Genomic DNA, 23,199 nt, shown 5'->3' with positions numbered 1-23,199 from the left:
AGAGAGACTCACACTAGTGTGCTAAAAAGAGCTGTGTAGACAGCGCTTTGACGTTCCAGTCTGGTGCTGAAGCGAGCCTCCCAAGCCGGAGTTCCAGCTGGAGCTGGAACGTCTACACAGCTGTTTCTAACACACTAGTGAGAGCCTGTGAACCCAGGGTGGGAGTCTTGTTCCCAGATACAGTGTACACATACCCCTTAGGACCTACTGCTGGGCAAACCAGATGTCCACATTAGGAATGTCTGGGCTTGTACTCAGCTGTGTTTGCACCAGCAGCTTCTGCTGTCGCACTCTGCCAACTAAGCCTGGGTTCAGCTCCCCATTCTCAGAAGCAAAGCTCCCCATATGCATCAACAAGGAAGATGGCTGGTGAGAGCCTATATACAGTGGAATGAACAGGGTCAGAGTTGGATAGGGGAGCACTTATCGCTCTTGACTACCCAGTTACATATTTCCCCCCCTCCCATGAAATTCTATTAGACTCTTACTCAGAGATGAAACCAACAGGGTTCTACAGAAATTACTCTACGAAACCCAGAGATATGAATAGCAATCTCCTTTCCATAGGCTTTTTGGATCCATCCTGCAGAATTCTGTAGCAGGGGTGTGGTTCTCACCTCAGGCTGACAGGATGGTTCAAACAAGCCGCCAGAAAGACCATCATTCTGTGCTAAGTGCTACAGCAGCTTTCCACAGCCTGAGTGCACTAGCTTCTCCCACACCCCACTCACTGCTCCCCACCAGGAGAGAATGAATCGTGACACTGAGGCAACAGAAAACAGGATTTATTCTGTAGAAAAGGAACTGTCAATTGCACAAAGCCACTTTTTCCTCTGCCAACTGCGCTGGCACCCTCCTGTTGGGTCTTTGGCACACTCATGGGCCTTAGCTGCAGGTCATCACCTCGGGCATACAGCACTGCTCCTTCGAGTTTAGCGGTACCTTTGCATTTGGGGAAACTGTGTTCTCTGGGCACTGGGGAGCTGGGCCTTCATAGTGTGGCTGAGTGTTAAACTACGTAGGTTTTATTTAGGGTGGAAACATTCAGCTCCATAGCTATAGGAAATGCCATGTTTTCAAAGGAGACCTGACTCTGCCAGAACCTTGTGACAGCCTCAGTGGAATTCTCTCCCCACACAACTAGAATGGCTTTCCACGTGGAGAATTCTCTCTCTTGTGGCTTTTTTAAGGCCAGGGCACCAGATCTAACATTTCCCTCACAGCAAAAATCACACACCAGTCTTGATACTTGTATGATCCTGCTGCTATGCCTGTCCACTTACATTTACTATATCATGGAATAAGGAAAGGAACCTGCTGCAAAAGCAAAGCCGAAGCAGAAAAGAGCCCCCTTCCTCCCAAGAAAGGATTAACCAAAGTGTCCTGTTAGAACTGGCACTTCCCTTAGCTCTTTGAAGGGTTTCCAGCGTAAATCCAGTGTGAGCAGATGATTAAGCAGAGGCCGCAGGGCTAGTGTGACATCAGGTCTCTATAACAAGCATTGTAACAAAGGAGGCGACCCCACCTAAGGTACCAGAGGCTGCACTGACGGAGCACTTGGGAAGTTTGTACTAGTCGGGAAGGAACTAACACCAAGTAGGTATTGGGGGGCCTTTAGCTCCTACAAAGACAAAGATGACCAGGGGCCCAATTCTCAGCTACATCCTGCAGGGATGGGAGGCACTAAATGGGGGGTGAACATAGCTTTAAACCACCATTGCATTCCCATATTTGGAACTTTATGGCAGCTTTAATTTGTGCTCTGCTTCCCACTGCTCCCGGGAAACACGAACTAGTCATAGTGCAGTGCACTCTGAGCCACCTCAGTAACGGGGGCAGAGGACAGGGAGCCTTCAGGCCAGCCAGGTACTGCCCCCTGAACAGGAGGTAGTTTCCACTCACTTCGAGGCTCCTATATGCTGCTAGAATTGCGCAAGAGGTCTTCATGCAATGAAGAATTCGACCTCAATTTCTAATAACGTCCTTGTATTCCAGAGGCACACTGCAGCGGCAATGGCAGTCTGGTGCAGACATCGTGGAGTGGGAGCAAATCTCCTACCCACTTGGATAACAGACTCTTCCCCACACTTCACAGGTGCCAGGCTGGAAGAGACCCTCCTAACCCTTTCATCCTTGAAGGCCAGCTTCAAAGTCCAGCATTATCTTTGCAGATACATGCACAGGGCTCCCCCCATCTCTGGTAGGCCTTTATTGCTCTCTAAGGCCTTATGTTACTAGTAACATCTGGTAACAGCAGTGTGCCCAAATAAAACTCCCTTGAACATTTCATCCTTAGTTCAAGGCAGAGCTTTGTTTTCTTTGGTAGTTTAACTAGCTTCAGGCTTCTCACTCTGAGAGGATGGGGAGGGGCTGCACTGCCCCATTGTAGAGCAGGGACCTAAAGTGCAGGGTGGAATGGTCAGAGCCTTGTTCAAGCAGCCACGTGTCCCTGAAAGAAGATGTTTGAGATGTACCCATTCAGGGACTCGCGCTCCGGGGAAAGCGAAGCTGTGGATAGCTCTTGGTGGGAAACAGGACTGCGAGCAGCCAGTTTATTGTGCCTGAGCCATCACCTGGCACTGGTTTTCTATCCCTGCTGCCCTGGCCCACACTGGGACCAAAGGCGAGAGGATCTGCAGCCCACATCCGCTGTCCTGAACCGTGCATTCCCCTTCCAGTTATCTGCTATCAGACTGCAGCATCTCATTACAAACCGACCAATTTAGCTGCGGCTCCCAGCAAGGTCTCACACAAAGAAATCTCTCTTCTGACTGTTCCCAATCCCATCAAGCTGTTCTGAGGACAAACCTTGCACCCCCATAATAGGAACTGCATCCTTAATCTACACATTGACTTAATTCTCTTTGTGGTTAAATTACAAGTGCGCCGCTCACCTTTTGGTCTCTCAGATACACATGATCCTCCCCTCTCCTCACTCACCCAGGATTCTCCATTCATTGTTTTCCTTGGCTGGAGAGTTTCCTAGGGGAAATAATGTGGACAAGCCTTTTAAACTAGTCACATGATCAGTTTCCAGTCACCACACACAACCACCTCCCCAGTTTCATCTCGTGTCCTGTCTGTATCTCGTGCTGCTGAGGTACGAGATGTATCTGGTAACTGCGGCAAAGGTTCTGCTTAGGCAAGAAGAACCCCCCTTCCCCTACATTCTTGGCTTCAGTACTGGCTTTCCTCCTCGGCTGATGCTCATTCTGAACCCCACCATCAGGAATTCAAGGGCACGGTCACAATCTTGTGTTTCGCAGTCTCATGTTTGTCAGCAGATCTACCCCACCTTTGTCCTTTGCTATCAGGATGGCTACTCTGCCCTCCTCCCCCTAACTCAGCAGCTGGGTAAATCTTAAATGGTTAAAGCAGCTGCCAAGTGAGATACAGACATAATCCACACATCAAGCCGGGATTTATACAGACACAACCTGTGAGGCAAATGCCTGCACAACTTCACAAACGTGGGTCTAGCCCTGCCGTTCTTACCTAGACCTTCCAATGATTTCAAGGGGAGCGCTAGGTAGGTAAGGACTGCAGGATCAGACTGTCCCCATCACGCTGCAGCAGTGCACGATACATTATGGTGCCTGCAACTGCATGGTTGCATGGAACACATCAGCTGAGATGCTAAACTGACACCGTGTATGGTCTCAGTTACACACGTCTTGGAATTCTTCAGTTAGACTGTTCCTTACAAAATCCCTGTATGTTCATGCATCTACTCACAGGCTCAGTCCAATTAGAAATGCAGCCCAGCTTCGGGCAGGTGAGCAAGCATGGTCAAACCTTACTTTAGACATGGAGTGCATCTGACAAAGCCAACTTTATTCATACATTTGAACGGGGTGGCCTGGAGGCACCCAATATTCCCCAGGAAATTAGTACTGCCATCACAGCTGTCTCAGGCACTGCAGTCGGCCAAGGTTTTAGCCCCTCTGTTGGTTACAATATCAGTACAGGTGCTCAAAAAGATTTCTTCCCCTTCCAATCAATCCTTTTCCACTTGCCAGGCCTGGCTTCCCTGGGTTTCTAATGGAGCTGAAATTAACATGCCTGGCTGTACTCCCCACAGCCCCCGTGTGCATCATCAGAACAGTCCAAGAAGCGTGTGGCTTAAACTCACATCCACCCACAAAGCAGGAGGGTCCACATCTCGGCTCTGGGAACACAGTTGTGTCACCCCAAGGTTCTTGGCGCTGTCCATATAATCCTGGGCTTTTTAACCATAATTTCTCAGCAGCAGAGCAGGAGAGGCAAAACAGCAGCAATGAACAGACATTTTGAAACTGGAGGCCATTTCCTGCCAGATGAATGTTCTACGGAAGGTCAAATGTCAAATTTTATTGTTCTACCCCGTAAGGTCCTAAGCACCCTAAACTCCCATTGGTACACAGGCCTGTGGCTATGTCTACACTACAAGCTAGGGGGCTGATTCCCAGCTCATCAGATAGGCTCACATTGAGCTGGCATGTTAAGAATAGTGTAGCCACTGTAGCACGGGCTAGTTGTGCCTGAAGCCCATGAATGAGTACTCAGCATGGCTAGCTGTGCCACCGCTCCCCTACTACTGTTTTTGGCGCACTAGCTCGAGGTCTAGCATGTCTATGTGAGATGGGAATCACGCCTCTTGTGCCAAGTGTAGACGTCCCCCTCAGTCCCAACTGGGACAGTCATCCTGCTACTTACTTGGCTTTTCCAACTCCAAGGACCTTTCACGCAGTTAGAATGGAATTAACCATAGCCACATCCTAGACTTATGGAGTGGGAGATGCGGGAATTCTTTCTCCAGCAGGCACAGCAGAAAATAAACAGCCCAGGGTGGCAAGGCAAAGGAGTCTCCGTGCCACCCTTGTGTCATTCTGGGCTGCTGCTGAGGCCACCAGCATAAACTGGAGAGCCTCATGCTGCTCTCATTTGCAGCAGCCTTCCAAGAGCTGCTAAATAACTTGGAGCAGCACAGAATCTCCTTAGCATGCCACACTATGGTGACTCCCCTGGCATCCTCCTCTCGCTCTGGGGCTTGAGGGAGGGGTGGAGAGGCAGTGTGGCGATGACTAAGCACCAAGGATAATCTCCCCTGGCCAGCTGTGCCTCCGGAATGGGGCACAGAGGTTGTAGTGGAGGGGAGAACCTCTCCCCATCTCTCTGGGGAAATACCACTTGGCTCTGAGTGGGAGGAGTAGTTTGCCATTCTAATCTTGCTGAACGTCAGCAACGTGGGGTTTGCAACTGTTTCATGAGCTCCCTGCCAATTGCAAAACCAGCCCACTGCCATCGAACGTGACACTGCACTAACGAAAACAGTCGCAACAGCAACCGCCTAGCAACCCATTCCTACTCTGTCTGTATCAAGCAATGTGCCTCTGGTGATCTTAGCTGAGACCCCAGTGGACTGTGTGGGGGAAGTAGGAGGAAATTCGTATGGCACATGTTGTCTGTGGTATGTTTGGCACTAAGTCTGCATTACATTCCCGGCCTCTCATGTTCACAAATATTTAACACCCATTAAATTCACCAGGGTAAAAAAATAATTGCCCAGAAGATGGATGAAAACATCCAAAATGTATTTTTAAAAAGCAGGGTTGACCGACTCTAGCCACCCCGCCCTCCAGAAATTAAGGAGCTAGGAATCATCAAGAGACCCCCATTACTACTCATTAAGAGAGATGAGACTCTTGAGCATCTTTCAACTTCACAGCAATTTGCTGGGGATTGAAAAAATTAACAAGTGATGAAGTCAGACTTGATTTTTAAAAAAAAAAAAAAAAGCTTGGAAACGGTGGCTTCCCTTTAACCCTTCCTTTTCGGTTCACTCTCAAACACTCCAATGCAATGGAGGGCTGAAAAACACTCTGAGGACCTGATTCTGGTCTCCCACTGGTGTAACTACACAGGCAGGATCAGAATCAGACCTTCCATTTCTAGTCTGGCCATGAGGTTTTAACCTTTCATTGGCAGGTGACACGTTTACTGCAGTGGCTGAGTATTTATCAAGAACTGGAGCCAGGAGCATATCTAGCAGAATGGAGGGGAGGGCAGGCAATAGCAGAAAATCTGGGAGGCAGCAACAGGAGAGAAGAATATGTAAGGAGGCTGGAGAGAGCCAGAGAAGACGGAAGGAGAGATCCCTGCCTGCAGACGCCCCTGGAAGGAAAATGAATAAAGGTAAGAAATAAGGTAAGATCATGAGGCCAGGCACGGTGGTAGCATCTGAGGAGCTAAGCAACAGTTGTTACCAGTATCTCTCACAGGCCTGTGAAAGGGTTAAATATTGTAGCCCATAAAACGTTTGCCAGCCTATCCAGATTGCTGGATGGCAAGTCCTTATTTAGTAAGAGCGATCAAAGAAAGATTCAGCCAGAGACTAGAATATTTCTAAAAGCATAAATGTCCTTTGGGAACAGCCCACATGCCTCTGGCATGGCAAGCAATCATCCCTCCCTGCAGCGGTGTCCATCAAAGCAGATGATTAAACCCACATCAATCATTTGGTGTAAACAGAGAGTCAGGGGACTAGGCCATCATGTCATGAGCAATGGCAACACACCTCTCTGCTTTGCTTTAACACTCATCTGGCAGCAAGCATCCCAGCCATGCACCCCAGCCAAGTTCTCTTAATGAGTTTGGGGCTGTGAACGTGTCACATCTCTAGAGATTGCATGTGTTGAATTAGAGGCCAGTGATAGGGTCAAGCGGCTTGGCCCTAAAAATAAACACCCGGACTTAGATGGATGGATGCTCCCAGGTGGCTGTTCTCTGTTAGCTGCTTTTTGTTCATTTGAAACCCGGTTGCTGATATCTGCAGATGGCGTCATCCAGGAGCAAGCTCAGCACACAAGCGCGTGGACAGGTAGGAATGACCACATAAAAGAGAAGAGTAAAGCCTCAGAGCACTGACAATGGCAGATATGAGATAACAGCCCACTCCCACGCGGCTACCACAGAACAGGATGCTGTTAACACAGCCGTACCATGCACACAGTTTGACTGAACTGCCATGCTACCGCTGAGGAAAAAGGCTTTATAAGTTATCTGGACTTCCTATGGGTGAAACTCCCGCCGATGCCTATACACTCACACAGGCCCAGGGAGAATTTCTTCCTGAAACAAGAAAGGGTCTTTAACTCTTGGGCACCAAGTGTCCCATCCCCACTTCCGGATCCGCTCTCTTTCCCCGACGTGCCTTTGCCAGTTCACCAGTCACCTGCTCTGGTCCCCATGCACCATCCTGTCATTGCTTGCACTCCAGCTGTGCAACGTCGTGCTCAATCTAACCTACTGGGGGCCAAATTCAGACCCGGCATAAGCAGGGACAAGTGCCCTAAGATCAATGGGGCAGTGCCTGCACACACCAGCTCTGAGTTTAGCCTCGAGTGTTTTGTAAACCCCAGGCACTCCTGGGAGCAGTGCCTCCACAGCACACAACAGCACTGAGACAACACACAAAGGCAGGGACTTTTTTTTTTACTCCATCTCTTCCTTCACCACAACACGCAATTTGTATTAAATATTTTAAATATATTAATTTTAAAAAAGTATCAATAAAAAGGGACCGAAGGACACAGCCGACAGAGTGAACGAGGAAGTCTTCTGATTGCAAAGGGAGGGGGGAGGGTCTTCTGGTGATGCACAGCTGGCTGGAGTATCCTGGATTCCTGCAAATTTGGAAGGAGATGAGTAGAAAAAATATACTTAATTTTATCTTCCTGGGTTGGGAGAGTAAGAGGGGGATACTGTGAAGTTTTAAATATTTTTGGTAAGCCCCCTCCCCCCATTTCCAATTGCTTTTAGTCTTTAAGCAAACTTTCTGGCTTGGGGTAGCCAAAGAGTACAAAATCAGCCTCGTAAAGTTTGTAGAGCTGCTGCCTCCAGGCCAGAGGGATTTTGGCAAACCAGTCCTCCTCCCAGCTGCTGGCAGTCCTGTTCCGGTAGCTGGGGGGGAAGTGGAGGAGCCTGTCCACATTGAGAAGCTGCAGCAGATGAGCCGCGTCTTCGTTGAGGGTCTCCAGCTTCCCAACAAAGTCATAGTCTATCTGGCATGGATGGCACAAGCGGTAAACCTGCCTCCAGTGCTCATTGAAAGGGGCCATCTTCTCTGTCCGGGGGTCCAGTAAGTACTGGATGAAGTCAGGGAAGGAGACTTTGAGGCCCGCCCTGAAGGCCTCGCTAACAGAGGTGGGGAGGTTGGTGTGGTTGGAGTAGAGCTTCAGCATGGGTATGGCAAAGCGCCGGTAGAACTCTTCATTCTCCAGCTCAAACTTGCTGCGGAAGGCAGAGATGAGCCGCACGAAGGGATCACGTACAAAGAGGAACTTGGTGTATTTCTTCAGCTTGATCTTCATGAGGTGGCGGGAGAACTTCCCGTACCGGCGCCAGAACTTGTTGAAAGTCAGGTGGGTGCTGGAGTTGTGGACGTGCTCTCGGGGAATGTCCAGGGGGTCCCGGTAGGGGACACCCTGATCCAGCAGGCTCTCACTCAGCACGATCATCACCCGCTTCCAGTTGGTGCAGGCCACTTTGGGAACATAGCAATAGATGATGCCGTGGCGGTCATCCACGATCAGGTGGTTCAGCTCGTAGTTGGGAATGTCGTCAAAGGAACGCTCCTTAGCAGGGAAGGCGAAACTGGAATTGGCGCAGAACTCACGCAGTGTCCTCCGACGCTCAGCCTGCAGCTTCTCCTGGTCCAGACTCACTCTGGCAATGCGGGTGGACCAGTCATAGCCTCTCACATTCTCCTCCATGTTGCCCAAGACGGGCCTGCTGGAGCCCTGAAGTGGGGCCTGCTCCATCTTTCTGTTCAAGGGGCCATTCTGCCTCAGGCCAGAACTCAGTAGCTTCTCTAAAAACTCATCCACGTCCAACAAGCCTTCGCGATCTTCATCCTGAGCAGCGGTGGGTGGAGTGCCCAGGGCATGAGGCCTGGAGAAGGACGTGTGCAGGTAGAAATGAGCCGTCCCCACGTTGTCCCAGTACACGATAATCAGCAGGATCATGAAGACGGAACCTAGCACCACCGAGAGGCGGAACAGCCGTGCTTTGGTCATCCTGGCTGTTGCTACGGTGGTCTCTTTCTCCTGAGTTCACCTCAGCCACACACAGTGGTGCTTGAGAAACCACATTGTGCTTCTGACAAGGAGCCTGGAAGGGTACAAAAAACAAAGTTAGTCAGTCTCCTGAACACTCTGATGTAGTGTGACTCTGCAGGGTAACGGCTTCCATGCAGCCATACGTACTCCTCACCGTAAGGTTTTGTATGACAGGTGCTGTATGAAACATCCTGTTCCCACCCAACTACACAGACCACTGGCCCTCGTGGGGTTAAATGCAGGCCTTCCCCCTTGATGTGGCCCAGCATCAGACATACAAGTCGATAGCATAACCAGTTGCTGCCACCCCACTTATTGAGTTGCAGGCGGTTGGGGATCAGAAAGTGAAAGTAACTGAGTTCTTAGGCACGGTGCTGCATGCAGACAGGTTAGTGCGGACAGGCCCTGCCAAGAGGGGGCTCTGGCTACATTACAGGATTGTTGGAGTCAAAGTCAGTTGTCATCTCCTGAAGTTTTATTGTGAGTGTTACAACAGTCGGTATTTTTCTTAAGGACTCCTGCTCCGAGAGTCATGTGATTACTTGAGACTCTCCACTTCCATTACAAAAAAATAAAAATAAGATTCCAGCCCTCATAAGAGAAGCTTGTAAACATGAACCATTAAGTCTCAAAAAGCAGGAAGAACATAAAAATTAGACAGAATTTATTTTTTAAACTCATTTTTTAAACCCATATAATTCATGTTGGGGGCCTGCCTCATGATTTTTGAACATTTGACGTAAGCAATCCCATAATGTGGTCTGACCTCCTTCATTCAGATGCTCCTAAAGTCACAATACTGTGTGGAAAATAGAGATTCTATCAGGGAACGGGCATGAAGGGTGTCATTGCTGGGGACATCAGAGGTCAAAATTCATCTCTCTCTATGGACTGTGAGTTGGCCCAGTGCTATGCTTTATTTAATCTCTGTTTGAATGTATCCCACAGATGATAACTCAGTGACCTCTCTTGGCAGTTATTCCCCTATTTGCTTTTGCCACAAGGAGTTTTTCCTATGATTTAATCCAAACTTGCCTCTAATTTATAAATGGACCTGGCCCCGATAAAAATCCTATTTAACATTCTTCAGGGTTTTACATTGGCTGTATGACTACTGAGCTCATGCAGCTTCAGGGTTGCTCCAGCCAAGATAAACCTGTCCTGCTTTTCTGGAATGTGTTGAGCAGGGGGGCCTCTTGTCTGGCCCAACATATTTTGCATTTCTGATAGCATCCAAGCCATATTAGCTAAGCCTCACACACTCCTTGGCAGGCGGTGCTATTCAGTTACAGATAGAGAAATTGAAGCACAGAGGTTAAAATATTCGCTCAATGTCTGTCACCATAGATTGTGTCAGAGTATGGAACAGAACCCAGATTTCCTAACTTCCCCTCACTAGCTGCACACATGGTCCCAGAGGGAGGTTTGTGGAAGGGAAACAGCTGTATACTCCACTCCCAAGCACAGATGCATTTTTTCTAATCAGGGTATACATGCAAGGTGAGGGCTGGAGAGCCAAGCAAGCTGAATGCAGTGGCCTCAGCTCCTACTCAATTTAGCTCTTCCTTTAGTCAGACCCGCAGTGGGGAAAAAGCTTGAGAGCTCAGGACTGTCCCACAAGCAAAGCCTCTCCAGTGGCTTAATGGAAGGTAAGAGGGAGCAAGGAACAGACAGAGGGTCAGAGCAGCATGGCCCAGTGGACAGGACACTGGACTGGGACTCAGGTTCTCCATGGTCTATTCCCACCTCTGCCACTGATCCACTGTGTGACCCTGACAGGTCACTTCACCTCCCTGGGCCTCTGTTCCCCCTCCCGTCGACTCTCTGTCTGTTTTGACTACAGAATCATTACAGCAGGGGCTCTCTCTTATAATGGGTTTGTACAGTGCCTAGCGCAAATGGGCCCTATCTCACTTGGGGCCTCTAGATGCTACTGTAATACAAATAATCAATAATAATATGCAAGAGGGGAGAGAGACACCGAGTTGCCTTTTTGCACCTCATTCAGTGTGGACGGGGAAACTGGCCAGCTCTGTTTATTGTCAATTTCACGTCTTGGTTGTGATGCCGGAGCCGGATTCTGCAGCATTCAGCTCTCACAAAACCCAAACTGTTTGCACTGAAACCAATGTATTTATTTACTTTTAAGTTTCACGATTTCCCTCCTCCCCCTAAAATTCTATTTATTTTCTGTAAACAAAACCAAGGTTTTGGGGATTAGTGTCGCTCAAAGGTCATCACTCCTGATCTTCCCCTTGCCCCCCCATCAACTGCAAATAAGTCTTCTCCTTGCCCTCTTGCAGTATATCAAGACTATTCAGCCACTCCCTCTGCTCCTTAAAGGACCTTAGAAGCATTTTAGACAGTGCTCCTTTCATGAAGGTCAACTCAGACTAGTGAGGGCAGGACAATAGTTCAAATAACTGAGCTGGGACTAAGTTGGTGACATAAGTTCAGTTCATAACCCCCAAGCAATTAGTATTATTCTTTGAATTGCTGTAGCACCTAGGAGCCCTAGTCATGGCAAGGAGCCCATGCTAGTAGGAGCTGCACAAACCCTGAACAAAATAGATGATCCCTGCCCCAAAGAGCTTACAAGTAGCGGTAACACTGTGAGCATTTGTGCACAAGTTAACTTCCTGCAAAATACACGTGATGCGTCCCCCTCATTGATATTAATAGCACTACACGCACATGTACAAAGAAAACAATTTGGAAGATAACTGAGCAGAGTCATGTTTGCAGCCAACAGGACAGCAATGCAAGTTGTTTGGCTCAGCAGCCAAGGGAAAAATGGTCTTGCAGTTAAAGGCCAGGAGTTAGGAGATCCAGAGTCTATTCCCAGCTCCCTGTGGGAACTTGGGCCAGTCACTTGCAGCCAAATTTTCAAAAGTGGCCTCTGATTTTAGAAGCTCAATTCAAGGCACCTTGAGTGCTCTCAGCGCCCACTGACTTCCAACGGGCGCCGTAGGCACTCAGCACTTATGGAAACCGGCCTCTTGTGGGGTTCCCAAAAACTGACCTACCCAAAATAAGTGACCACTCTTGAAAATGTTGGTCTTGGCCTCCCTGTCTCAGTTTCCCCACCTGTAAAATAGGTGCAATGTAGGTGAGTATTATGACAGGGTAATTATGCTGTTTAGTTCATTAATCTTTGTAAAGCCCTTTGAGATCATTGGATGGATGGCAGGCAGGGGCCAGAGAAGTGCAACTCATTAGAGTGGTTAGAAGGTTCCCAGTATTTTCAGAGAAAATAATCATTTTTCTATTTTAAAACCTCTCTCTTGGATGAGATGTTACTTAGGAAGGTGAATAAAAAGGTGTTAACTGCACAATCTCACTCCCGAGGAGCATTTAGACTATCAACAGAGAAAAGCACCAATTAAAAAACCAAAACTTCTAAAACACAAAAGCAACCCTTTCTGCTGACATCTCCATTCTGTTTAACAGCCTCAAAACAAACCATATCCATATCAGTTATGAAAACAAAACCATTTGTGCACATTAAGTAGCTCTGAAAGGAGCCTTTTCAAAACCAGCGCTGGGTTTCTTTCCTCCCAAAATGCTGAGGCTGTTTGCCAGCTAGTTCACACACACATGGCCTCTCAGGGCAGCAACAATTCCACATCGTAAAGGGAGAGAAATTAAAAATAAAGAGCATCGGCCAAATCCAACCAGCGCCTGGCAACAGTACATTTGATTTAAAATACAACATCTGAAGCGTATTGGGACTCATGGCTAGGAGGGGATTCTTCATGGAACCTCATGCGCAGCACCACACCCAATGGGCACAGAGACTGGGATTGGTTAGACAAACTCTGGCCTGGTCTACACTACGCGTTTAAACTGAATTTATCAGCGTTAAACCGATTTAACCCTGCACCCGTCCACACAACGAGGCCCTTTATATCGATAGTGAATTTTCTCTACAAATGGGAAATTTGCAGGGAAGGGAAGAATCTAAAGAAGCCAAGAGTGAGGCCGTGGGATTGTTGGCATGCAAAGTCAGCACCTGCTTTGAGACACTGCTCTCCATCCAGATGAATCAGGATAAACAAAAAACAGCAAGCAAACCCCTCCCCAGGTTGTAAACTAAACAAAAATGGCGCAGCGGGAAAACTCCACAACGAAGTGCAGTAACACAGCTCTGGATACATATGCCCTGGAGACAAGCACACTTCCCTCTTTCCCACATGCGAGCCAAAGCAGCACAGAATCATAGAACTGGAAGGGACCTCGCGAGGTCATCTAGTCCAGTCCCCTGCACTCATGGCAGGACTAAAGTATTATCTAGCCCATCCCTGATAGGTATTTGTCTAACCTGCTCTTAAAAATCTTCAATGATGGAGACTCCACAACCTCCCTAGGCCATTTATTCCAGTGCTTAACCATCCTGACAGTTAGGAAGTTTTCCTAATGTCCAACCTAAACCTCCCTTGCTGCAATTTACGCCCATTGCTTCTTGCCCTATCCTCAGAGGTTAAGAAAAACAATTTTTCTTCCTCCTCCTTGTAACAACCTTTTACATACTTGAAAACTGTTATGTCCCCTCTCAGTCTTCTCTTTTCCAAACTAAACAAACCCAGTTTTTTCAATCTTCCCTCCTGGGTCATGTTTTCTTGACCTTTAATCATTTGTTGCTCTTTTCTGGACTCTCTCCAATTTGTCCACATCCTTCCTGAAATGTGGTGCCCAGAACTGGACACAATACTCCAGCTGAGGCCTAATCAGCACAGAATAGAGGGGAAGAATTACTTTTCCTGTCTTGTTTACAACACTCCTGCTAATACATCCTAGAATGATCACTTTTTTTTGCAACAGTGTTGCACTGTTGACTCATATTTAGCTTGTGGTCCACTATGACCCCCAAATCCCTTTCTGCAGTACTCCTTCCTAGGCAATCATTTCACATTTTATATGTGTGCAACTGATTGTTCCTTCCTAAATGGAGTACTTTACATTTATCCTTATTGAATTTCATCCCATTTACTTCAGACCATTTCTGTAGTTTGTCCAGATCATTTTGAATTATAATCCTATCCCTCAAAGCACTTGCCACCCCTCCCAGCTTGGTATTGTCCGCAAACTTTATAAGTGTACTCTGTATGCCATTATCTAAATCATTGATGAAGATATTGAACAGAACTGGACCCAGAACTGATCCCTGCAGGACACCACTCATTATGCCCTTCCAGCATGACTGTGAACCACTGATAACTACTCTCTGGGAACGGTTTTCCAACCAGTTTTGCATCCACCTTACAGTAGCTCCATCTAGGTTGCATTTCCCTAGTTTGTTTATGAGGTCACGCGAGACAGTGTCAAAAGCTTTACTAAAGTCAAGATATACCACGTCTATCGCTCCTCCCATCCACCAGGCTTGTTACCCCTTCAAAGAAAGTTATCAGGTCGGTTTGACACAATTTGTTTTTGACAAATCCATGTGACTGTTACTTATCACCTTATTGTCTTCTAGATGTTTGCAAATTGATGGCTTAATTATTTGCTCCATTGTCTTTCCGGGTACAGAAGTTAAGTTGACTGGTCTGTAAGTCCCTGGCTTGTCCTTTTCTCCTTTTTTTTTTTAATAGATGGACACTATATTTGCCCTTTTCCAGTCTTTTGGAATCTCTCCCGTCTTCCATGACTTTTCAAAGATAATCGCTAACGGCTCAGATAGCTCCTCAGTCAGCTCCTTGAGTACTCTAGGGGCTTGGCTACACTGGAGAGTTGCAGCGCTGGTGGTGGGTTTACAGCGCTGCAACTTAGTAACTGTCCACACCTGCAAGGCACATCCAGCGCTGCAACTCCCTGGCTGCAGCGCTGGCTGTACACCTGGGCTGCTTGGGGTGTAGCGATTGCAGCGCTGGTGATGCAGCGCTGCTCATCAAGTATGGCCACCAAAAATGCTGTTATTGGCCTCCAGGGTATTAGGAGGTATCCCAGAATTCCTGTCCACAACAAACCGGAAGAATGGCTGAACATCGAGCTCCCCGGAGCTTCTTATCTAAAAAACAAACACAGCTGCTCTTTGCTCCAGCTAGCGACGAGTGGAGGCAGGGGAATTGCTTTGGAATGTTCACAGCTGTTTGCTTGAGGAGAGAGGGGAGTCCGTGTTGAGCAGCTGCTTATGTGGTCTGAAGGCTATTTAGGAGTGCATAATTTGCATTTAGTGAATAAGAGAGGGGTGGGGGAAGGGGTCAATACTTTTAAAATGATTAAAGGTTGGTGCTGTGTATCTTCCAGTCCTTAGAACTTGCAAGGCAGGGAGCTGAGAACAGTGTCAGCTCCCAAAATCCAATCTCTCTGTCTCCCCCACGCTCCCTGTCACACTGCACCCCACCCCCATTTTGAAAAGCACGTTGCAGCCACTTGAATGCTGGGATAGCTGCCCACAGTGCACCACTCCCAACAGCGCTGCAAATGCTGCAAATGTGGCCACACTGCAGCTCTGGTAAGCTGTCAGTGTGGCCACACTGCAGCACTTTCCCTACACAGCTGTACAAAGACAGCTGTAACTCCCAGCGCTGTACAACTGTAAGTGTAGCCATACCCTGTAGCCATACCCCCGGATGCATTTCATCAGGCCCGGCTGACTTGAAGACATCTAATTTGTCCAAGTAATTTTTAACTTGTTCTTTCACTATTTTAGCCTCTTCTGATCCTACATCGTTTTCACTGGCATTCACTACGTTAGACGTCCAATCACCACCAACCTTCTTGGTGAAAACCGAAACAAAAAGGCATTAAGCACCTCTGCCATTTCCACATTTTCTGTTATTATTCCCCCCACCACCCTTATTGAGTAACGGGTCTACCTTGTCCTTGGTCTTCCTCTTGCTTCTAATGTATTTGCAGAGTGTTTTCTTGAAACCTTTAATGTGTTTTCTTGAAACCTTTAAGGTGGCACAGTGGGTCAGTGACAGAATGGGATTAGAACGCAGGAATCTCATTACCTAGCCCCTGGATCTAACCACTGGGTTACCCCATTAGGACTAGGCTAAATACGTGCTAATAAACAGAAGAGCAGTGAAAGATTAGAGCTCTGAATCAGCGTTTTAGCTCAGTTTGTCCAAACATACTTAAAATGCACAATTTTGGGATTTTTTTAAAATGCATTTGCTTGCACTGATGAGGTATGAAAAGGCCAATGACCAAGAGTGGCTGGTGATCTATCGCTTTGCACTGCAGTACCAAGCATTGAGATATGGGTCTTGGACTCAGCCTCTTGTTCTGTACGTCAGCAAGGACTGGAAGAGGACAGAATACATTCCACTCTGAAGAGTAAGGCGGCAGGTATTACTCAGCAATTTTTCTCTAGGCAAGGTCAGTTAAGATGAGGACTGACTGGATCTAAGAGATGCCTAGGAAGATGCAAAGGGGTAAACGGTAATGTGTGTGTATGCAGGGCTGCTGGAATTAGGGGTGCTGGGCGCATGGCAGCATGCCCTGGCTTGAAGTAGTTTCCATCCTATACAGGGTTTACAGTTTGGTTCAATGGCTCTCAGCGCCCTCACTATACAAATTGTTCCAATGCCACTATGTGGATATTTATATGCCAATACTTAGGCTTGCAGTCTCAGCCCATTCATGGGAGATTTGGAATGCTGCTGCTTGGCAAATTGCATTTTTTTTTGTTTGTCTGTATCTGTTGGCCTAGCTTGTCGGTAGGTCTGTGAATTCTTTGCAGAAGGGACTGTTTTCTATTCTGGATGTGTACAGTGCCCAGAATAGTGGGTTCCCCCAATCCTGGCTGGAGGCATTAGACGCTACTGGGATGCAATTAAATAATAATAATAATGTTTCAAAGAGAATCATTCACTTGCAAACTCTACACCAATCACTCTCCATAACCTGGTGCAGACACAGCAGCCTGCCAGCACTACAGTGAAATCTCCCACGCCAGGACGCCCTCTCTCAAGTAACGGAAGTGTTAGCCTTACCAAAACACAGCGTTTAGCATTGTAACAAACACTCGCAGCCCTCTGATCATTGGAAGTATGTTCATTTTGAAAGCCACTGAATCCATGCAGCTTTACCCACCCCACCCCAAGGGCTCAAGCCTGCTTTCCAGGGTACAGCACACCATCTACCAGAGCACAGACTGATTTTCCAAGATACATAGCAATAATCAATGGAGGATCAAACCAAATCCTCTCCTGTTAACTCCGTCAGTGCCCACATTCACTGATGGGATTTCTATCAGAAACTCTTAATGAGACTTAGTTAAACTAAGCCAACTAATGCAGGGGGAAAAACAAAGACATTCTGTCAATTCTTATTTTCTCTCTTTTTCAGTGTCAGTGTGATTTTAGTACTAATAAAAGATGCCAGGCTGAAAGCATTGGAGACTAAAGGTATCTGTATATACACACAGAGAACAGGGATCTGAGACAGGTGCCTGAGCCATAACCAGAAGAGACAACCTCTACAGGTGAGTAGGGAGTTTGCACTATATGGCCCGTGCAGCCCTTGGTCTCAAAGCTGAGAATGCCAGGAAGAACATCCTTCGATGCCAGTTAAGGGGGTGGTATTTGTGACGTGGATGCCTGTCAAGTGGGACCCGGGCTGAGCACCAAACTCATTTCATACAGGCCAGTTAACAGCCATTGGATGGTAATAACTTTTAGCTACAACTGACCTGGCCTGGATTGGAACCAGTGACTGGCTCTCCCTCTCATTAGTAAGCATGGCTATTTATCTCAGGTGACAACAGTCACAGATGCCACAGTAACCACCAGAGATAGCGGCTCCTAACCTCTGGCACAGAGCCAGGGTGTTTGTCATAGGGGTCGGTGCCCACTGACTCCAGCGGTTATTATTGCAATGGATTCCAAGACCCCCTCTTCCCCACGCCTAGGACTTCTGGCTACACTTTCTCCTCCAGAGAAGCTGAAGATGCAGGCCAGGCCCTCACCAATGAGGCTTAAGAGCTTTTGCTATGACTGATTTTCTTCTGTTCCTGGTCCTTTAACATATTTTTTTGGCAGGGGGAAGGGGCTTGCATGATATAACAGGACATGAGACTTTAGAAAAATTTGTCGCTCACATTTTTTGCCAAGACTTACCACATTTTTCCCCCATGACTGCCAGGGAACTCTACTGTCCATCACCTGAGCCATCCAGCCCCGACTCATAAATCACCAAATCTCCAGTGGGATATGTTTAGTCAAGCACACTTCGGGTTTTTATTTCAATATATGGTGTAAAATGTTTGAGACCAACTCAGTGCTGAGGATCTGCTTTCTGCAAGAGGGGAAACTCAGCAGATTCTGACATCAGAGTCAGAGCAGGACTGTGCTGACTCAGCCAAAACCAAGAAAGAATTTTGCTTATTTTCCCAACATTCAAACTAAACTGCTTCTCCCACACACTGCAAAAATGTAAAGGTTTGTCTAGACAAGATAAATTTGCATCTGTGTAATTACATCAGTGTAGTCATACTGATACAAACCCCAGTGCAGAGACAAATCAGGCTTACGCTAGTGCAGCCGTTCTCAAACTGTGGGCTGACCTCAAAGTGGGTCGCAACCCTGTTTTAATGGGGTCGCCAGGGCTGGCTTAGACTTGCTGGGGCCAGGGGCCAAAGCCTGAGCCCCAATGTCTGGGGCCGAAGCTGAAGGGCTTCAGCTTTGGGCAGTGGGGCTGAGATTACAGGCCCCCTGTCTGTGGCTGAAGCCCTTGGGCTTCAGCTTTTATTATCCCCCCGGGGCAGTGGGGCTTTGCCCCTGCTACCACACCTCCCCCAGGGTGGCAGGGATTGGGCGGGCTCAGGCTTCGGTCCCCACTCCTGGGGTCATGTAGTAAGTTATTTTGCTATTGCATCTTAGCACAGTGTGGGCTATATACCTGGAGGGGGTGGGGGGAAGGAAGCGTTGCAGAAGGCTGCAATTCATATTGTCTGAATTTACACTAGAAATCCCTTTTGTATGGCCAATTTTCAATTGTTTATTGCTTTAGCATTTATAATTTACAGCTGTGATATTTTACTCCATACTGAGACTTTGCCTATTGGGTTTCAGAGCAATTAATAAACTGCTTTATAGCTTAGTAGCTTTATAGCTTAGTAATTAAGTGGGTTATCAAAGAGCAAGTTCTGATGGCAACACTAGCTTGCAGCAGCCCACATATTTATGAAACAAAGATTTCCCAGGAAAATGGTAATTTACCATTTTTCTGTCTGTCGTATCTGATCAAAGTCTGCTGTTCTCTGGTCTTTAGAGGCCAGGAGAGGGGGCACAGACCTCAGGCTATTTAATACCCTGTCCCAACTCAATAGTGAAAACTTTTTAAAATGTCAGATGGCCTATTTTAAAATTATAACCCTAAGAGTCAGAGAGAAAAAGAAAAGCATAAAAACACCAGAGTGGGGATTTCCCCATCCATTCACCACACCACAAACTCGTGAAGATCTATTAGGGACTGCCAGTTTCCAAAGCCATGGAAATGACCTGGGCTAATACAGGAAACACACAACTGAGTTACAAAACCCATTACACAGTGTATTGAAACAAACGTGTTATTCGGCTGCACGTAAAAGTGCGGAGTTCCAACACGCCCCAGCCAGCCAGGGCTAGGACTATGGAGGAAGATGACTGCACCACTGAGGTATCCTCTAAGACAGTGGTTCTCAAACTCTTTTTTCCACAGACCACTTGAAAATTGCTGAGGGTCTCAGTGGACCACTTTAATGATCTTTCCAAATGCTCTTTGTACCGTTAGCTTTGGATAAAAACACTACATAAAAAAAACCCCTTAATAATAAACTTTTTTTTGTTCTACAAATAAAAGCACACAACTCATATTTTAATATCAGTAGTCTTACCTTTCTAATGCGATTGATGTGCTCTCTCTACCCCGCCACAGCAGCCCCTGAGCTGGGAAGGAGCGGGTGGTGGGGTGGGGAAGGGCGTCTCTCTCTCTCTTCCCCACCACAGCAGCCCCCAAATTGGGACTGGGATGGAGGGGGGGTCTCTCCCTCTCTCCAACAGCCTCCTCGCTGGGAATGGGATGGAGGGGGGGTCTCTCCCTCTCTCCAACAGCCCCCTCGCTGGGACTGGGATGGAGGGGGGGTCTCTCCCTCTCTCCAACAGCCCCCTCGCTGGGACTGGGATGGAGGGGTGTCTCTCCCTCTCTCCCTCGCCCTGGCAGCTCTGAGCTGGGACTGGGATGGAGGGGTGTCTCTCCCTCTCTCCAACAGCTCCCTCGCTGGGACTAGGATGGAGGGGGGTGTCTCTCTCCCCCTCACCCCGGCAGCCCCGAGCTAGGGCTGGGAAGGAGGGCCGTCTCTCCCCAGCAGCCCTGGAGCTGGGGAAAGTCGCCACTTTCTCTGGCCGCTGCAGCCCTGCAGATCCCAAATGCCCCCCACCCCCTCTTCTCACCCTACTGCCCCCACCCACCTACCCCCTATTCCCCCCAAGGCCACCACCTCACCTTACCTGCACATCTTCTCCAGGGTCCAGGCACCTAATTAGTGGAGCCAAGCCTGCGTGGCTCCACTAATTAGGTGGGTGGCCCTTCATTTTCTTGCGTGCGGCCGCCCAGGCGCACACCTTAGAGGGAACTATCTACGGACCACCTGAAAGGAGCTTGTGGACCACTGGTGGTCCGCAGACCACAGTTTGAGAACCTCTGCTCTAGGAGTTACCAGCCCTTTTAGGCATAGTATACCTTCTGCTGATCCACTGGTGAAGGGGTGGGCTACATAAAGGTCTCATCATGCAGGCCTAGATGCATGAAAAGAAGATACATGACCTACTACAAATAGCAGTTGATACAGATTATCTTTTATCAGATTTCTGCTGCCTTCTCAATTTCCATGCTAAACCCATGCAGTTATTTAAAGACCTAATATTACAGATCTGTTGTCCCAACTGTAGCCAGACTTGCAAATATCTCATTTCATTAGCCTGATATAGGGTAGTGAGGCACTGAGCTAACCCTCTGACGGCTGCAGTATAAATACAGAGTCTCTCCACACCGGTTTGGAACCAGAATAACTTCACTGACTTCAGCTGAGTCACCTGATTTACAGCAGTCTAATGAGTGGCGAATCAAGTCCAAAGATTAGACTGGGCTAGACTCAGGGCCACAGATTCCCACATCATAAGACTAGGGCCTTACCCATCAAGGACAAAACATAAAACCCAGTCTCCACATAGGCACTTCCACTCCCTCCCCAGCTATTACTCTGAAATCTTGCTTCTATTTCTAGCTTCCACTGATTTCCGTTCAGATCCAAGCAAAGAAGGAAAAAGGCAAACGGATGAATACACATGAAGGGTGGGGAATATAGCAGGTCCAAAGTGATAAAGTACAGCTGGACTACATAAAGGGAAAATTCCCCACCTCGCACCCATATCTGTATCAAGCAAGTCCAGTCACAAGTGTAAAAGTTGCTTTAATGCCACCAACTTCCAACATCTGGGTTTGACAGAGATCAACAGAGACTCCCCATGGTCCCCATTCCTGACAGCCAGCTGCTTCCAGCACCCTTGATAGCCACAGCACTATCTCCCTCCCGACTCTCTGTCAGGTAATATCAGGATCCCCGGCTGGACTCAGGCTCCGATACTGCCCAGAGTCCCCTGGAACCATGGCCAGCAGCATTCCTAGCCCGTTCTGTGCTTTCCCAGGGGCACCCCGGGCTACACAGAGCCCTCTGAAAGCCTCACCCACAGCACCTGGCTTTCTGCCTTGAGTGCGGCTGCAGGCACAACAAGTCACCCCCGCACTGCCATCCCTCTGCACATATGCTGGCCACAAAGATCAATGACAGGAAGCTGGGCAGCTGGAGAAGGAACTGAACTGGTAGATCTGAGCTTCCCCGTTAGTATTCACATTAACAAAACCGACCCAGCATTAAATGCATGGAAATAAACCTGGGGTCGGCAGCACTGATGGCCAGCTGTGCCTAGAGGGGAGGGTCAGGTGTGCTGCACCCCAGAGGTAGCAGGAAGCCAGCCTGTGGCCTGGTGGAAGGGGCAAACCATATACCGTGGGCCAACTGTGCCCGGAAAAGAGGGGCCGTTGCACTCCGGGAATGGAGGCGGGAACCCAGCATCACTGGCCAACTGTGCCCGGAAGGGAGTCACTGCATCCTGGGGATGGAGAGGGGAATCCAGCACCAGTTACCAGCTGTGCCTGGAAGGGAGGAGGTGTTGCACCCTGGGAATGGAGGAGGGAACCCAGCACCCCTGGCCAGCTGAGCCCGCAGGGAAATGGAGGGGAGGGGCTGTTGCACCACGGGGAGGGACGGGGGGGGGAACCCAGCACCCCTGCCCAGCTGTGCCCGAAGGGGAGGAGCTACATCCTGGCGATGGAGAGTGGAACCCAGCACCCTTGGCCAGCTGTGCCCGGAAAGGAGGGGCCGTTGCACCCCGGGGATGGAGAGGGGAACCCAGCACCCCTGGCCAGCTGTGCCCGGAAGGGAGGGGCCGTTGCACCCCAGGGATGGAGAGGGGACCCGGCACTCCTGGCCAGCTGCGCCTGGGAGAGAGGGGCCGTTGCACCCCGGGGATGGAGAGGGGAACCCAGCACCCCTGGCCAGCTGTGCCCGGAAGGGAGGGGCCATTGCACCCCGGGGATGGAGAGGGGACCCGGCACCCCAGGCCAGCTCTGCCCGGAAGGGAGGGGCCGTTGCACCCCGGGGATGGAGAGGGGACCCGGCACCCCAGGCCAGCTGTGCCCGGAAGGGAGGGGCCGTTGCACCCCGGGGATGGAGAGGGGACCCGGCACCCCTGGCCAGCTGTGCCCGGAAGGGAGGGGCCGTTGCACCCCGGGGATGGAGAGGGGACCCGGCACCCCTGGCCAGCTGTGCCCGGAAGGGAGGGGCGGTTGCACCCCGGGGATGGAGAGGGGACCCGGCACCCCTGGCCAGCTGTGCCCGGAAGGGAGTGGGACGTTGCGGACCCCTCGCACCTGACTAGGGAGTCACGGCTCCATCCCAGCGCCCGGCCGGAGCCCCCGCCTCCGGGTCCCGCTCTCACCTCCGCCCGGAGCCGCTCGGCGAGCGGAGCCTCCAGCAGCGGCTGCAGCCCCGACTCCTCCCCCTGAGCCGCCGCCTCTCGCGAGAAGCCGGCCGGGGGGGTCCGGCCAGCGG

The 23,199-nt window shown here is 49.1% G+C and overlaps 1 protein-coding gene and 1 long non-coding RNA gene across 3 annotated transcripts; one reads left to right on the top strand and one right to left on the bottom strand.

The window, feature by feature from the left end:
- The first annotated feature begins 5,370 nt into the window (after positions 1-5,370).
- Positions 5,371-19,843, top strand: LOC115658378. The gene is made up of 3 exons (XR_004002254.1): positions 5,371-5,449; positions 5,968-6,174; positions 17,397-19,843. It is a non-coding gene; the product is annotated as an uncharacterized LOC115658378 (long non-coding RNA).
- CHST12 (carbohydrate sulfotransferase 12) lies at positions 7,457-23,160 on the bottom strand. Of its 2 annotated transcripts, none has more exons than XM_030577174.1 (2): positions 23,087-23,160; positions 7,457-9,150 (listed from the first exon to the last, which is right to left on the bottom strand). In XM_030577174.1, the coding sequence occupies exon 2, from the start codon at positions 9,054-9,056 to the stop codon at positions 7,797-7,799; it is 1,260 nt and encodes a 419-aa protein (XP_030433034.1). In that variant the 5' UTR covers positions 9,057-9,150; positions 23,087-23,160; the 3' UTR covers positions 7,457-7,796. The 2 variants fall into 2 exon arrangements, with proteins under 2 accessions (XP_030433034.1, XP_030433033.1); XM_030577173.1 differs by having other exon boundaries at positions 23,019-23,125.
- Positions 23,161-23,199: the final 39 nt, after the last annotated feature.

Source organism: Gopherus evgoodei, chromosome 10 (assembly GCF_007399415.2).
Source record: "Gopherus evgoodei ecotype Sinaloan lineage chromosome 10, rGopEvg1_v1.p, whole genome shotgun sequence".
Lineage (NCBI taxonomy): Eukaryota > Metazoa > Chordata > Testudines > Testudinidae > Gopherus > Gopherus evgoodei.
The sequence above is the reverse complement of the archived record's forward strand: the minus strand, read 5'-3'. Positions and strand labels throughout refer to the sequence as shown.